The 17,321-nt window shown below is 41.5% G+C and overlaps 1 protein-coding gene across 9 annotated transcripts in view; it reads left to right on the top strand.

Moving 5' to 3' along the window:
* The window catches only part of USP49 (ubiquitin specific peptidase 49), a 105,250-nt gene that overhangs the window by 75,283 nt on the left and 12,646 nt on the right, over positions 1-17,321 (top strand). For all 9 annotated transcript variants that reach the window (XM_037745281.1, XM_037745282.1, XM_017547247.2 and 6 more), the window contains 2 exons: positions 13,793-15,176; positions 16,800-17,004. In XM_037745281.1, coding sequence (XP_037601209.1) covers positions 13,821-15,176; positions 16,800-17,004 — 1,561 coding nt within the window. In that variant the 5' untranslated portion in view covers positions 13,793-13,820. The remainder of the gene's footprint in view (positions 1-13,792; positions 15,177-16,799; positions 17,005-17,321) is intronic.

The raw sequence follows: 17,321 nt of genomic DNA, 5'->3' as shown, positions 1-17,321 counted from the left end.
CCCCACCACCTCCACTGCCTGCTTCAGAGAGGTTGGTTGGATGTTGAGATATATATTACCAGTAAACTGCAATAATGTTAGGGGTTGTTCCATTAGGGGAAGGAACATCTCTTGAGAGTTGGGGAAAAGAGAGTTTGCCCACAAATCCACTTCTATGGACAGTTTTGGTAGTCACCCCTGGGGAAGAAGACTAGAAATTACCTTGGAACCTTGGTTGATAAGAAATGTCCAATGATTGACACTTGACTGACTGAGGCACTGCTATATTGCCACTCTGCAGAGTATAGACTTTTCAGTCTGCATTTTGCAGTCATCAGCTTATGGAAGAGACGTGGGGAGGGGACTCTTTTTGTAATCACTAGTGCTACTAAATAGAATTCCTTAGGTACTCTATATACCATAAATATCAGATTGCCTATCTCTAAATCTTATTTCCTAAGGAAAACATGGTAAACCATATGATCTCTGTGCTTATCGTCAGTCATCTTGCTGATGCCTCAATTTTTAAGATTACCAAAACACTGAATCTTCTCTGTACCATGTCCTTTTTTAAAACAGGTAATGTGATTGTTTTCCCCAAAAGGTGCAAAGGTTGATGACTAAGTCTCCTTTCCATCTCCACCCCACAAAGCATGTGCTGTTACCAGTTTGTTTATCCTCTTATTTGCACGAGTGTGTATATGTATGCTTATATGTACATTCATAATATATACATTGTTCTGCCTCTTTGCTTTTTTCACATATTATATTTTGAGTTGTACATATAGCCCTGCCTCTTTTTTCCTTTTTTAAAAAATAACTGGTAGTTTCCATGTATGGCTGATTTATAATTCATTTAATCTCTTCCCTATTAAAGTGCCTGAATGACCTCTTTGTACCTTCCAGTGTTCTCCTTCTGTATATATTTAACAAATACTCCTGTGTATTTGGCTGCTTTTCTTTGGGTATTTGTCATCTTTGCTCTTGAAACCAAGGGCTTAAAAGTTCCCTTTATTCCTGCAAAATATGATGGGCCTCCTTCCTGACAGATATGCTTTGGTATGTTGCAGGAGAGACACAGAACTAAATGGACTGCTGTCGTTTAAGCAGCAGGACATTAGGAAGACGGCCACATGTTCCCACTTCTTAGAACAACCACTGAAATAACCAGCACCAGCCTCTAATCTGGAGGATCCATTTGTAAATTCCAGTCAGATTTGTTTTCTATTCACAGAAATTGTTCCTCTTTTTCTCTGCAGGCAGTTCCTAATGTATATGTGTCTTCCATACAAATGACCATGTGTGGAAAGCCCTCTTCAGCCAAGTGGAGAAAGTGGGAGGAGGGAGATTCCCGATTTCACTGCTTGAGCTGCAGCTGGGAAGCAATTCTTGGCGTCTGGAATTGCAAGTTTGAAATAATTTTCTTAGAGAAAATACATTTAGTAGTTAGCTTTTATCGTGGTAGCACTAGTATTCTATTATTCTACTACAGATTCATTAGGGATTCAATAGGCTTTTTAAACTAGACCAGTTGCTATTTGTCACATTGTTTCTATGACTGAAAACCAACCTGTTGGGTGGTGTTTGTGAATACTGTGATGGATACATGTGGCCAGATTTTGCTTTGTAAAACCAAATGTCATGTAGACTGAGGGTAACCTTTATGTGACTGGGGTCAGAAAAACAGAATTTTTATGTTGTTGTTTGCTGAGACTACAGTGAGACTTACATAGGATGGACTTCTTTCTACTTCGAGAATTGGAGTCCATGAAGAAGGAGCAGAACTGTTAAAAAAAATCAGGGACTTTTCTTTTCTTTTTTTTTTGAGACAGGGTCTCACTATGTCACCCAGACTGCAGTGCAGTGGTGTGATCTCGGCTCACTGCAACCTCTACCTCCCAGGCTCAGGCAATTCTCCTGCCTCAGCCTCCGGAGTAGCTGGGATTGCAGGTGCCCACCACCACACTCGGCTAATTTTCATATTTTTTGGTTGAGATGGGGTTTCACCATGGTAGCCAGGTTGATCTTGAACTCCTGACCTCAAATGATCCACCCAACTCAGCCTCCCAAAGTACTGGGATTACAGGCGTGAGCCACTGTGCCCAGCCTGAGACTTTTCTTCCTCAGTAAAGTGGAAGTTTCAGAAAGAGAGAAAATCATTTGGTTAAGCCAGGGCATTTCAACAGACTCACTAAAGTAGCTTCATGCCCCCCAAAGGCAGAGATAATCAGGAAATTTTGTGGACAAATTGTGGATAAAAATCTGGTGAGGTTACTGAAAGAAATTTCGTAGGGTGGTGGGGTCGGGGGCGGTGGCTGGGGGTTGCCACCTTAGTCTAAAAGGCAGACTTGAGACCCAGGAAGAAAGGCTCATGCAGGCAATCTCTGTGACTAACACTGCTGAGAAAAACTGTACTACTTTGATTTGGCGTGGGGGATTAGGTGGGAGGTGTTTTTCAAAGGGTACATTTCAAAGTAAAACTAGAAATGATGATAAAAATGAAGAGTATCTCATAACCTGTCTAATTTGTGAATAGCTCGTATCCCAAGATTTTCTCTTACTACTAGTATATTGTTTGCTTGTCTTTAAAAGTATTTTTATTTATTTATTTATTTACTTACTTACTTACTTATTTATTTTGAGACAGGGTCTTGCTCTCGTGCCCAGGCTGGAGTGAGTGACACAATCACGGCTTACTGCAGCCTCAACCTTCTGGGCGCAATCAATCTTGCCGCCTCAGTCTCCTGAGTAAGCTGGGACTACAAGCACATGCCACTATGCCCAGATAATTTTTTGTAGTTTTTGTAGAGATAGAGTCTTACCATATTGTCCAGGCTGGTTTTGAACTCCTGGGCTCCAGTGATCTGCCCACCTTGGCTTCCCAAAGTGCTGTGATTACAGGTATGAGCTACCATACCAGCCTAAAAACATTTTTATGTTATATTTCAAGCATACCCCAAAATAAAGAGAATAGTATAATGAGTTCCATGTACCCATCAACCAGCCTCAACAATTAGAAATATTTTGACAATCTTGTTTTTTCCATCTTTGTACTATTTTTTTCCCCTGGAGTATTTCAAAGCAAATTCTGTATATCAATCATAATATTAATATTTGACCTGTAAATATTTCAGCCATACGAAATATTTGGTATTTCAACCATGCGAAGATTAAAAATTGAACCACAGTACCATTATCACACCAAACTAATAATTACTTGGTGTCATTTAATAGTTAGTCCATGTTCAGTTTCTCTGGTTGTGGACTAAGGGTGGTGGTAGGGAGGGAAGCTGGAAGAAGGGATTACAAAGGGGCACAAGGTAACTTTTTATAACAATAAACATATCAGTTTATGTTTATTGTTATAAACATATGTTTATTGTTATAATTGCAGTGGTTTCACAAGTATATGTTAAAACATATCAAATTGTACACTTTAAATATGTACAGCTCACTGTATGTTAATTATACCTCAATAACGTTAAAAAAAAAAAAAAAAACCTTAATGGTGTAGCTAGAGACAGTATTTTAAAACATTTTTTCCCAGTTATCTCAAAAATATCTTTTTATGGTTGGTTTGTTCAAATCTGGATCTAAATCAGAACTACAAATTGCATTTGATTGCTGTGTCTCTAGGTTTCTGATAATTTAGAGCAAATTCATTCCCACTTGCCTTTTTTTCATGCCATTTATTTGTTAAAGAACCCAGATGATTGATTGATCCTGTAGCATTTGCCACATTTTGATTTGGTGATTTGGCTAACTACAGCCTATGATAGTATGTTCCTGGCTCCTATATTTCCCATAACCTGGTAGTTAGGTCCAAAGGCTTCCTTGGACTCAGGCTCAGATCTTTTAGCAAGAGTATTTTGTAATAGGTGATGCTGCTATGACCCTTTCATGCATTGTATCAGGGAGATCTAGTTGCCCTAGTTTTGTGCAAAATTGATCAGTAGAGGTAGGTATTGTCGGCCTTATCCATCTATTATAACATTTCCTGTCAGTTTTCACGTAATACTTTAAGGAGCCACTGCCTATATCCCCTATTTTATTAGGAGTAAATTACTCATGTCTGTGTATGTGTCTGAATAATGCTTGACAACTGTATTAAGGCATAATTTTCATAGAATAAACCACACATATTTCAAGGGTACAATTCAAGAAAGTCTGACATAAATACATATATACACTTACTTTGATATACGTATATATGTATGTATAGTTTTTTTGTGATTGTCTGTCTGATTGCCGTAGAGAACATGGTGTTAGAGAGGTATACTACAGGGACAAACCATGATTCCCTTGGTCAGCTTTTTAGAAGGGTAAACCCCGATTCTCTTAGTGGTAGGGATAAAATTTTTCCATATGGCAGTAGAGAACAGGGAGCCTTTAGTCCAGACCTTGTTTTATCACTAGCTTGTCAGGAAGATCATGCTAAAACATAACAAAAGACTTTGAATGGCTTTTGGGTTTCCCCTTACAGATTTTATTACATAGATATCCTAAATACCTGCTTGCAGATATCCACCTGCTGTTTGGGGGTTTATTACCCAAAACCAACCTTGTTTCTGGTTCTTTTCCCCAACTGATTTCCTGTTCCATTCCCAAAGCACAAAATCTCAACAAGTATTTTAAAAAGAGAAATCTTTTCATTCCCCTACAGACTTTTATCCCCACTTTCCTTTTAAGGGAGACTCTTAATACCAATGTGGCAATCCCAAGCAGAATAACACAGAGGAAATAGTTTGCATTGTGCAAGACTCATTACACATGTGCTGCACTGAATGGAGCTGATCTATGTGCCACTGGGTCACATACACAGTATAGCTAATGACAGTATAATGCTTATCTTCAATAAAAGGAGCAGTTAGCAAATGAGATCAGGGGTTCTGTTGCACAGGATAATCTTTTCTCAGCTTAAGAAAAATTCTGGCCTGTGAGTGACATCTTTCTTCCATTGGTTGGAGCATTAATGTGTTGGGATTCATAGGGAAGTTGGGTTAGCTGACCAAGGTGTGGACAGAGCTGATTCCCCTGGCTAATGGGGGAACTGCTATTGAGCAGGGCCTGAGCAGTGGGACAGATTAGGGACAGGATACTAGAGTGGCTCAAAATGCATGCCATACCTTTTTAATGTCAGCTCTATGAATGGCCTCACCAGGTTGTAGCAAGTAGACCCCTTTGATCCAGAAGCAGAATGAACAACTAAGCTCTGAAGCTTAATCCTTACCCAGCCAGTCTGCTTCTCATCCACTTTTGGCTGTCACTTTTCTGCAGAGTCAAGGATAACATTTCTAAGAGTGTGTGCATGTGTGTGCCTCTGTTTGTGCACACATGTGTTCTCCCATTGTATTCAGAATCCTTGAATTTAATATGATCAGTCTTCTTTTGCCATCTTGCCTCCAGTCAGCCATCTTCCTGGAAAATGGGTTAGGTTTTAGGTATAGAACTCTTTAGCAAGAATATTAAGTTAATTAATCAAAAAGTCTGATCCCTTGAGAGCCAGCTAGCTTAGCTTTGTACCACAGGTGGCATCTCCTAAACACCCATCAGTCATCTCTCAGATCTTTATCACCAGGAGACATGGATGAAACTATATATATACCTCAGTACAGGATCACCACTGCTACCAAACAAAAAAGTACAAAACATGTGCAGTAGCTTCATCTTGAAAATATCATTAATAATAGTATACCATAAAACAGGTATTATTATGTGAAAATTCAACCTGAGATTCGAAAGAATCTCAGTAGTCCACTGCAGTGGCTCATGCCTATAATCCCAGTACTTTGGGAGGCTGAGGTGGGCGGATCACTTGAGGTCAGGAGTTTGAGACTAGCCTGGCTAATACAGTGAAACCTCATCTCTACAAAAAATATAAAAATTAGTTGGGTATTGTGGTGCACATCTGTAGTCCCAGCTACTCGGGAAGCTGAGGCAGGAGAATGGCTTGAACCCAGAAGGCAGAGGTTGCAGTGAGCTGAGATAGCGATACTGCACTCCAGCCTGGGCGACACAGTGAGACTCCATCTCAAAAAAAAAAAAAAAATCAGTGGCGGGCGCTTGTAATCCCAGCTATTCGGGAGGCTGAGACAAAATCGCTTGAACCTTAAAGTACTGAAATATGTAATCCTGTATTGAAATGATGCTTAAAGTTTTAGGAAATAGATAAAATTGAGAAGAGAGCTGAGGACAGAAGCTTAAGGAAATCCTAAATTTCAAGGAAGAGAGACATGAAAACAGAGATGTAATTACAGACACAGGAAGAAAACCAGACAAGAACAGTTGTCTAAAATTCAAGAGCGGGTGTTTGTTCGGTGTTAAACATAGAAAAAAATGTGGATGGGGACTGAGAAAAGCCTAATGAATTTAGCTATAAGGAAATTGCTAGCGATCTTTGAGAAAACAGTTTCCACAAAAAGGAGGTGTTAAGGAGTGAACTGTGAGGAAGATGAACCTGCACACTACTCTTGCCAGAAGGAGAAAGAATCTAAAAATAGTGTCAAGGATAGTCTAGGGGGCAGGGCAAACTTTTGTCTGTCTGTCTGTCTCTCTCTTTTTACACAGAAGACACTTGAGAATATTTGTAGCAAGAGGAAGGAGGCAAACAAAAGAGAGCAGAGGATGAAGGTATAGAGGGTGTGGAACAAAGCATTTGTGCCATGCCACGTGTTCTGCCTTTGTCATTTCCCTGCATGGCAGCAGGGATAGCCCCTTTCCATGGGCAAACCATTGTTGTGTGCCAGGCCCAGTTCCTTAGATGAACTCTACTCCTTTTTCATTGAAGAAAGCAGATCCTAATGCAAGTGAGCTATTGTCATGCTGGCATAACCTTACATCTGTTGTAACCTATGATTAGATGCTCATTCTTGAACATTAGCACCTGATTGCTGGTGACAAATGAGTGGCAGCATACCTCACAAGGGCTCTGGCACACCTAGCACGTCAGGTCTTGTTGACTGTGGCCAAGAGCTGCTGCATAAGTAGACATTCCAGCTCTTGGGTCAGAGAGCTAAGAACACATTTTGTCAGAGCTTCCGAACCCTTCTTGGAGAGTTCAGCCTCTCCAGGGGTCTCTGAGCTGTGATATGACTTAGAGGTTATCCCTCCTCCACCCCCCCATTCAGAGACAGTGGCACTGATGGGGAAATGGGAAAGGGCAGCAGCCTATGAGGACATGCTACCCATTCAGCAATCTCCTCCCCCACCCACTGTCCTTTAGCAAAGGACTTCTGAACAGTTTCTCTAACCCTACCTACCCTTCTCCGTCTCTGCGCCCTTTTCATTTTTGTTTTAGCAATAAATATAAAAATTCAAAAGGCTAGTGTCATTGTACTTATGGCCTTTTACAGTCCTACATAATATTCTAGAATATGGCACTCTTTCTTTGGGATATTAACTATATCTTCATTTGATTTCTACCTTGATTTTTAAATCTTTTTCTTAACTGTATATTAGATTATGTTTTCCAATACCTCTTGGAAATGTTGGCAGAAAATGAAATTCAGTTTTAACATTTGTTATTTGTAAATGTGTATTCACTGTCTATTTAAGCAGTCTATGCAGGTTTTGTGGTAGATATAATTCTAGGTACACTTAGTGAGTTGAAGGGTTAAAATACCCAGTGCTGTCGCATATGGCAGTGAGCAGAATCACAGATGTTGATGATACCAAGTAATTAGTATTCTTTTATGTAAATGAAGGCTGTCAGCATGTTACCATAGTGTCTACTCTCTCTGAAGCTGGAATTTATGCCACTTGGTCTCACCAAGACCAAGCAGGATTATTCTATGGTCCTTAGTTAAGAACTGAGGAGAAATTAATATGAGAGAGAGAGAAGAAATGGAAATTTCTCTAAAGTAGATTTATTGTCTTTTCCCCCGCTATTTTGTTTTTGTTGATTCCCCTTCAACCCTCAGAAGTTTTATTTCTGGTGATGTAGTCATGCAGTTAAGACCTGCTGAGAAATCTGCTATTTGAGAATAATTAAAATACTCCAATGAAAAGGCATCATTTTTAAGCTATAGATTTTTGAAAGATTTAGAATCCTAATGTTGTCATCTTTCATATGGAGACTTTTTAAAAAAATGATATGATAAATCTAGAAGTTTTTCATCAGAACAAAAGGTAAAAGTTGAAAAGATTTCATTATTTTTTCATTTAATACTTAGTGATATTTATCTATAGTATGGTTTTAAATATTGATTATGGTTCTTAGTTCCAGTTGATTTATATTTTTAAGATAAAACTATGGTAATTAAAAAAGCAAAAGCTGATGTTTTGTCAGGTTTACTTTCCCCATATGCAGATAGACCAAGGGTGTGCAGGACATTTATTTAAAGCTGTTGATCTATTTAAAACTTGCTGATGTAGAAGTATTCAGACACATCATGTTCTTTCCCAATTACGCTGTAAGTTTATCAGTTTTGGGTACTAGGTGCCTGTCACACTGGATAATGTCCATTTTAAGTGGAAATGTTAGTATCATGACCTTTGAGAATATGAAGTAAAACCTGTACACATCAGAAAAATATAAAATAGAATTATTCTTTTTGCCAATGGGTGTTAGGCCCTATCCTGAAATAAAGTGGTCAGAGTATGTGTGAGAGGTGAATTAAACACATCTTCTTTTTTGATCAGAGTATACCTGAGGTGGTATTCTCTTTATTCTCTCTTTTGTTTGTTGGTTAAGGTAGCCTTTATTCTTTGTGTCACTTTTGGGAGATTTCCATTTCATAATCAGATATGTGTTTCCTCTAGAGGAGCTGGTCTGCCTAGCTTAAATCAGTATGGTGAGGTGCAAAGTAGCCCTGTGTTTTCCTGAATGGATTTACTCTGCCCATATGGCAGGTTAGTGAGCCGCCACGACAGATTTGTAATGGGAAAAGGGCTGTGCAGGAGAGGATGTGCGTGATCAGCAGATTTATAGATCAGAAAATGAAATCAGAAGAAAGAATTTCCAGAGTGCCCTTTTCATTTGACAGCTCTCCATGGAGAGGATGTGGAATGGTTTTTTAGTGTTCGTCTCTTTTGGCTTTTGGTTGTTCCAGCATATTTTTTAGCACAGGAGTTGATTTTGCAAGGCATCAGTGTTCTGGGTGCGGTGTTGCTATATTCCTATTTACAGAAATAATTCTCTCTTTGTAGGATTTGAAGCTCTGCTGTATTTCATATGATAAGATCTTGGTAGCAATTAAATTCCTGAAGACACATCAAAGCTAAAATGGGGATCTGCCAGGCATCAGGTTTTAAGTTACAAGAGGAGGCTATTCAGATACAATTTAGCTAGTACCAAATCTTTCAAAGGAAAGAAAACAAAAAGAACAGCAAAGCAAGCTAAAGATAGTGTGTCCTGGTGTATGTAAGTCTGTGCTGTCTCAATATAATACCATAGCCACTAGCCACATGTGACTTTAAATTAAAATTAATTAAAAGTTCAGCCCCTCAGTCTCACTAGCACATTTCAAGCGCCCAGTAGTCACATGTGACTAGTTACTACAGTACTGGACAGCACTGTAATAAATATAGATAGAGAATATTATCAATAATATTTGATAATATCAATTATCTATCTGTACACATTCTCTGTTCTCAATATTATCAATGATATATATTGATTGATCAATGATATATAAAGAATATAAAGATATATATATATATAAATTATAATATTGATATCCCTCTCATTGATATATATCATTGCAGAAAGTTCTATTGGGCAGTATTAGTCTAAGTGGAAGAATTGGAGAAATAAAATTCTTTCTTTGATTTCTATGAAGAGTCTTTCATCCCTATATAATTTACTGGATTAATGGACTAAGGTTTTAATGTGCAAAAGAATCATCTATACAGCTTGTTTAAGTTGGAGATTTTAGAAGCCTCTCTAGATTCAGATTCCTCAGGACTGGAGTAGTAAGCAAGAAATCTGTATATATAACAAGTAGCCTGGGGAATTCAGATGTTGCTAGGTAGTTCAGGGACTAAATTTTGAAAGAATATTAAATTAGTGAGAAACTTGGGAATTGCCTGTATCTTGATTTTTTTTCCCTCCTCTTCATTCCTTCATTACTTTCTTTTGTGTCCCCAGGAATTAGTTGTAAGCATCATTGTGTACTCAATTTGCATCCTCAGTTGGTATTAAGTAGCAAAAAGAAAATTCATTTATTTACCATTCCATTTTTTAATGTATGTGTGTTTTGATTTGGCTGTGCACTAAGAAAAGTCAGCAAAAATGGTTATTTCAGGACTATTCCAGACAGTGCCAGAAGGTAATTCTGACAGAATGCTTTTGACCACCAAGAGTTGAGCACCCAGAAGTCTTGGCATTATAAGGGGGTAAGGGTATAAAAACAGAAATATACATAATCTCCTCTCTGAAGATTACAATATTCCCCCATAGGGGATATTTTTCAAGACTCCTCGTGGATGCCTGAAACCACAGATAGTACCAAACCCTATATATACTATGTTTTTTTCCTGTACATACATACCTATGATAAAGCTTAGTTTATAAATGAGGTATAGTAATTGATTAACAATAACATAATAAAATAGAACAATTATAACTGTATACTGTAATAAAAATTATGGGAATGTGGTTTCTCAGAGTATCTTACTGTACTGTACCACAGGTAACTGAAACCTTAGAAAGTGAAACCATGTATAAGGGGAGACTACTGTATATCTCATTAGAAAAGTGGGTAAACACATCCAGAAAAATGACCTAAAGGGCGCTTAGCAATAAGAAAATCATGATGTGGCTTGATTGAGAGTAGTGTAGGTCACGTCCCTTTGTATGATTTGAGGGTTTCTTATACAAAGACATGCCTCTGCCATCTGGAAAAGGCAATAAAAAAGGGAAGAATCTCTAATTTGGTCCTGCAGTATATTTATTTATTTATAGGTTTTGGCATACATAAATAGGACTAGGCCCAAAAAAGCATCTGGAAAATTAAAGGGGCTACTCAGAGTACATTGGATTTAGAACTTTTCTGGGTTGATCTCATAATCATGAAACTGCATTTGTCACAGAAATCAAAAGTAGAGAATAAATGGAGGTGAAATAAATTAACTTTGAAAGAGGAACTACCTTTAGGGAATTTAATTAATTATTTATTTATTTTTTTGAGACGGGGTTTCGCTCCTGTCGCCAGGCTGGAGTGCAGTGGCGCAGTCTCGGCTCACTGCAAACTCTGCTTCCCAGGTTCAAGCAATTCTCCTGCCTCAGCCTCCCGAGTAGCTGGGATTACACGCATGTGCCACCATGCCTGGCTGATTTTTTGTATTTTTAGAAGAGATGGGGTTTCTTCATGTTGGTCAGGCTGGTCTTGAACTCCCAACCTCAGGTGATCTGCCTGCCTTGGCCTCCCAAAGTAGTGAAATTACAGGCATGAGCCACTGTGCCCGGCCTTATTTGTTTATTTATTTTTATTTATTTATTTTTGAGACAGAGTCTCACTCTGTCCCTGAGGCTGGAGTGCAATGGTGTGATCTCAGCTTACTGCACTCTCCGCCTCCTGGGTTCTAGCGATTTTCCTGCCTCAGCCTCCCAAGTAGCTGGGACTACAGGTGTCTACCACCACGTCCGGCTAATTTTTGTATTTTTTTTTTTTTTTTTTTTTAGTAGAGACGGGGTTTCACTATGTTGGTCAGGCTGGTCTCGAACTCCTGACCTCAGGTGATCCACCCACCTTGGACTCCCAAAGTCCTGGGATTACAGGTGTGAGCCACCACGCCTGGCCTTTTTTTTTTAAATTACTTTTAAGAGATGAGGCCAGGTGTGGTGGCTCGGACCTGTAATCCTAATACTTTGGGAAGCTGAGGCAGGAGGATCACTTGTTCCCCTAAGTTTAAGACCAGCCTGTGCAACATACACCCCCTCTTTTTATTTTTTTTTTGAGACGGAGTCTTGCTCTTGTCGCCCAGGCTAGATCTTGGCTCACTGCACCTTCCACCTCCCGATTTCAAGCAATTCTCCTGCCTCAGCCTCCCGAGTAGCTGGAATTACAGGTGCCTGCCACCATACCTAGCTAATTTTTGCATTTTTTTAGTAGAGATGGGGTTTTGCCATGTTGGCCAGGCTGGTCTGGAACTCCTTACCTCATGATCTGCCTGCACTGGCCTCTCAAAGTGCTGGGATTACAGGCATGAGCCACTGTGCCCAGCCTCATAGACCCTATCTCTATAAAAAATAAAATTAGCTGGGCATGGTGGCATGCACCTATGGTCTCAGCTACTCTAGAGGCTGAGGTGGGAGGATTACTTGAACCCAGGAGGTAGAGGCTGCAGGGAGACAAGATCACACCACTGCACTCCAGCCTGGGTGACAGAGTGAGACCTTGTCTCACAATATATAAATATATAAGTAAATAGATAGATAGATAGAGTAGATAGGTAGAAAGAGGTCTGTGTTGGCCAGGCTGGTCTCGAACTCCTGGCCTCAAGCAATCCTCCCACCTTAGCCTCCCAAAGTGTGCAAGCCACTGTACCTAGCCTAGGGAATTTTAAGTTCTGGTATTGAGGGAAAACGCCTTCAAAGTTTCAAAGATATAAAAATTTTCTTTTAAAATAGTTGTATAGCTTCTTTCCCTTGGAGAAATTGCCCACAAGGCTGCTCTGATGAACAATACTGAAGAAGCATTGTTGGGAATAGAAAAAAATAAACATGCTTAGGATGTTACCACTGTTTTAAAAAGCATTTTCATATATATATATATATATATATATATATATATATATATATATATATATATCTGGAAGATTTGTTGGCTTTTTGTTGTTATTTCGGTAGTTTGGTTAACTATTATAATACCAGTAGCCACTTTACCTTTTGTCCTAAGTCAGATTTGTCCAATTCTTTACTTACCTATCCTTTCAGGAAAGAAGGTAAGTTTTCCCACCCTTACTGCAAGATGCAGATGTGCTTTTCAAAAAGACAGATGTTGGCTGGGTGCAGTGGCTCACGCCTGTAATCCCAGCACTTTGGGAGGCTGAGGCAGGAGGATCACTTGAGGCTAGCTCAAGACCAGTTTGGGCAACATAGTGAGACCTGCCTCTAAAAAACAGGCTGAGCCTGGTGCCCCATGCCTGTAATTTCAGCACTTTGGGAGGCTGAGGCAGGTGGATCACCTGAGGTGAGGAGTTTGAGACCAACCTGGCCAACATGGTGAAACCCCATCTCTACTAAAAATACAAAAATTAGCTGGGTGGGTGTGGTGTTGCGCGCCTGTAACCCCAGCTACTCTGGAGGCTAAGGCAGGAGAGTCGCTTGAGCCTGGGAGGCAGAGGTTGCAGTGCGCCAAGATGGCGCCACTGCACTCCAGCCTGGGCAATAAGAGTGAGACTCCGGCTCAAAACAAAACAAACCCACATATACCATGTTCCTTAACCACGTCTCATAAAAATGATTCTTTGTACTGTTGAGGACTTTATTTTTCTTATTTTTACCTTATATCCTCATATCTCTGCTTTGCATTACATTGCAACCAACCTAAAATTGACTTTTTTTATTTGAGGCTCTTCGTCTCTCTTACTGGTATGTGACACACCATAAAGTTTCAAATTTGTGCTAACCCTTCCATATGATACTTCTTTTTAAGTAATTTAACTGTCCTGTAATTCTCCGCCTTTATACCAAATGTGCCTTTTTTTTTTTTTTTTTAACTTTTAAAAGAACCATTTTGGATTTGAAAATAAATTATTCTATAGTTGAAAAAAAATTTAAAACCTTTTTTTTTTTTTTTTTTTTTTTTTTAGGAAAATGTTTTTTCTGAAAGTGTTTTCCTTTTCTTTTTTGGGGACTCTGTCACGCCAGGTTGAGAGAGTGGCAACTTCTATAAGACATGGATAGATGCAAACATGTAGGGCGGTTACGGCTCGCCCAGGACCACTCCATCCTGAACCCTCAGAAGTGGTGCTGCTTGGAGTGTGCCACCACCGAGTCCGTGTGGGCCTGCCTCAAGTGCTCACACGTGGCCTGTGGCCGATACATTGAGGACCACGCCCTGAAACACTTTGAGGAGACTGGACACCCGCTAGCCATGGAAGTCTGGGATCTCTATGTGTTCTGTTACCTGTGCAAGGACTACGTGCTCAATGATAACCCGGAGGGGGACCTGAAGCTGCTGAGAAGCTCCCTCCTGGCGGTCCGGGGCCAGAAGCAGGACCTGCCGGTGAGACGCGGGCGGACGCTGCGGTCCACGGCTTCGGGCGAGGACGTGGTCCCGCCGCAGCGCACTCCTCAGGGACAGCCGCAGATGCTCACGGCTCTGTGGTACCGGCGCCAGCGACTGCTGGCCAAGACGCTACGGCTGTGGTTCGAGAAGAGCTCCCGGGGCCAGGCGAAGCTGGAGCAGCGGCGGCGGGAGGAGGCGCTGGAGCGCAAGAAGGAGGAGGCACGGCGACGGCGGCGCGAGGTGAAGCGGCGGCTGCTGGAGGAGCTGGCCAGCGCCCCTCCGCGCAAGAGTGCACGGCTGCTCCTGCACGCGCCCCGCGACGCGGGCCCGGCCGCCACGCGCTCCACTGCCCTTCCTACCTCACGCAGAGCGCCCGCTGCTGCGCTCAAGCTGCGTCGCCAGCCTGCTGTGGCCCCGGGCGTCACGGGCCTGCGCAACCTGGGCAACACCTGCTACATGAACTCCATCCTCCAGGTGCTCAGCCACCTCCAGAAGTTCCGAGAATGTTTCCTCAACCTTGACCCTTCCAAAACGGAACATCTGTTTCCCAAAGCCACCAACGGGAAGACTCAGCTTTCTGGCAAGCCAACCAGCAGCTCAGCCACGGAACTGTCCTTGAGGAGTGACAGGGCCGAGGTATGCGAGCGGGAGGGCTTCTGCTGGAACAGCGGGGCCTCCATCAGTCGGAGCCTGGAGCTCATCCAGAACAAGGAGCCGAGCTCAAAGCACATTTCCCTCTGCCGTGAACTGCACACCCTCTTCCGAGTCATGTGGTCCGGGAAGTGGGCCTTAGTGTCGCCCTTTGCCATGCTTCACTCAGTGTGGAGCCTGATCCCTGCCTTCCGTGGCTATGACCAACAAGACGCTCAGGAGTTTCTCTGCGAGCTGCTCCACAAAGTGCAGCAGGAGCTCGAGTCTGAGGGCACCACCCGCCGGATCCTCATCCCCTTCTCCCAGAGGAAGCTCACCAAACAGGTCTTAAAGGTGGTGAATACCATATTTCATGGGCAGCTGCTCAGTCAGGTATGTGTGTGCCTACCATGACAGTGGAAGCTTATATGTTAGCTTGGGCTTCCTATGAGTGCCTGTCCCGGGTTATTGGGCTAATAAGAGTAGCCAACATTTGCTGTGATTATGCATTTTTGAGAGTGGTCATTTGTACCTTTCATTCTACTGTACACATGATGATCTTATGGGGAAACTTGCCTAGTGTCTTTCCAGCCAGATTGTTAGTTTAACTTACCACATTGCTATATTTTCAGTGGATATATTTAACTGTTATTGAAGGTATGGGCAATATCATATTCTCATTGTTATAATTAAGTACCCATTGTTGGTGTGCCATCCTTTGATCAATTTTAGGGAACAGAGTTTGCCTGTAACCCTGGTTCCATAATAGTTTGAAAGAGTAATCTCCCTTCTTTACATACAAGGAAGGATGGTAGCTGAGAGCGTGGTAAAGGCCAATGCAAGCCTCCTTCCTGTTCCCTATTGCTTTTTATCTCCTGGATTTTTAGCCATATAACCTAGGCAAAGATTCTTAGATAAGGCCTTGAGGGAATATGCAGAAAGAGTATTTTTATAGTTAAAAAAGGCAGGTGTGCCGGGCACGGTGGCTCACGCCTGTAATCCCAGTGCTTCAGGAGGCCAAGGTGGGTGGATCACCTGATGTCAGGAGTTAAGAGACCAGCCTGACCAACATGGTAAAGCCCTGTCTCTACTAAAAATACAAAATTAGCCGGGCGTGGTGGCACATGCCTGTAATCCCAGGTACTTGGGAGGCTGAGACAGGAAAATCACTTGTACTCAGGAGGCGGAGGTTGCAGTGAGCTGAGATTGCACCACTGCACTCCAGCCTGGGTGACAGAGGAGGACTCTGTCTCAAAAAAAAAAGGTGGGGGGGGAGGGGGCGGGGTAATGGTTGGTGGGCAACTTAAGAGAATCAGGTTAAAACCTCTACCCTATGCTTGTGTCTTGGTTTTTAGGGTTTTGAAAGAATGATGAATGGGATGGAAAGGGAAAGCTTAATTAGGCTTTTGTTTTTGAGCATGTAAAAGGGGAGTATTTATCAGCACTTCTTCTGTCTCCCCTCCCCTCAGGAAGAAAGGTGCACCTGGGAAGGCTATAGTGGGAGTGAAGGTCTAATCACAGCACTTTGAGGCTCTGCAGACAGAGGGGTTCAGTGTAGGGCTTCTGCAAGAAACAAAGGCAAAAAGAGAGCCATGCTGGGCTGCATAGAAGGTCTAAAGTCAAGAGGAGGAATGCCAGAGTGGGGGAAGCAGGCAGGGACCTGCAAATTCTCTATATTAGACTGATCCCTTGAATGAATGCACAATAACTTGCGGTCTGTACTGCTGTACTGTTGAATGGTAGAGCATACTTGGGAGAGGAGAATAGAAAAGAGGGGTTGGTATAATCTCTATGCAGTATGGTTTTTAAATTCCAGCTAGCATCCCATAGTTAGAAATGTACATCAGAAGTAATATACTCTAATTCTTTTAAAGTTATGTTTACTATTTTAATATTACTGTTTTTTGCAAATTATATACTTAGTTTTTGATAAAGTGTGTCTTTTATGAAGTAAGTAAAGCTGTATGCAGGAAGCATGGAAATTCTATAATCTGTAAATCAATCTTTTCATTCTAGGTCACATGTATATCATGCAATTACAAATCCAATACCATTGAGCCCTTTTGGGACCTGTCCCTGGAATTCCCTGAACGCTATCACTGCATAGAAAAGGGGTTTGTCCCTTTTAATCAGACAGAGTGCTTGCTCACTGAGATGCTGGCCAAGTTCACAGAGACAGAGGCCCTGGAAGGGAGAATCTACGCTTGTGACCAGTGTAACAGTGAGTGCTGTGTGGAGGAGGGGGTGTAGTGGGGAAGTATAACTGGAATATCAGTTTAAGGTGCTGCTTTGTCCCCTTTAGTCAAAAGTAACACTAATGATATTGAATGGTTCTAAAGCATCTTTTAAAGATCTTTTTCTCCCATTTTTCTAAAAACAAAAACATGGACTTGTTTAATTATGTATTAAAAAACAAAACACGCCGGGTGCGGTGGCTCAAGCCTGTAATCCCAGCACTTTGGGAGGCCGAGGCGGGTGGATCACGAGGTCAAGAGATCGAGACCATCCTGGTCAACATGGTGAAACCCCGTCTCTACT

Source organism: Cebus imitator, unplaced genomic scaffold, assembly GCF_001604975.1.
Source record: "Cebus imitator isolate Cc_AM_T3 unplaced genomic scaffold, Cebus_imitator-1.0 Scaffold197, whole genome shotgun sequence".
NCBI lineage: Eukaryota > Metazoa > Chordata > Mammalia > Primates > Cebidae > Cebus > Cebus imitator.
Note: the sequence above shows the minus strand (reverse complement) of the source record. Positions and strands in the feature narration are given on the sequence as shown.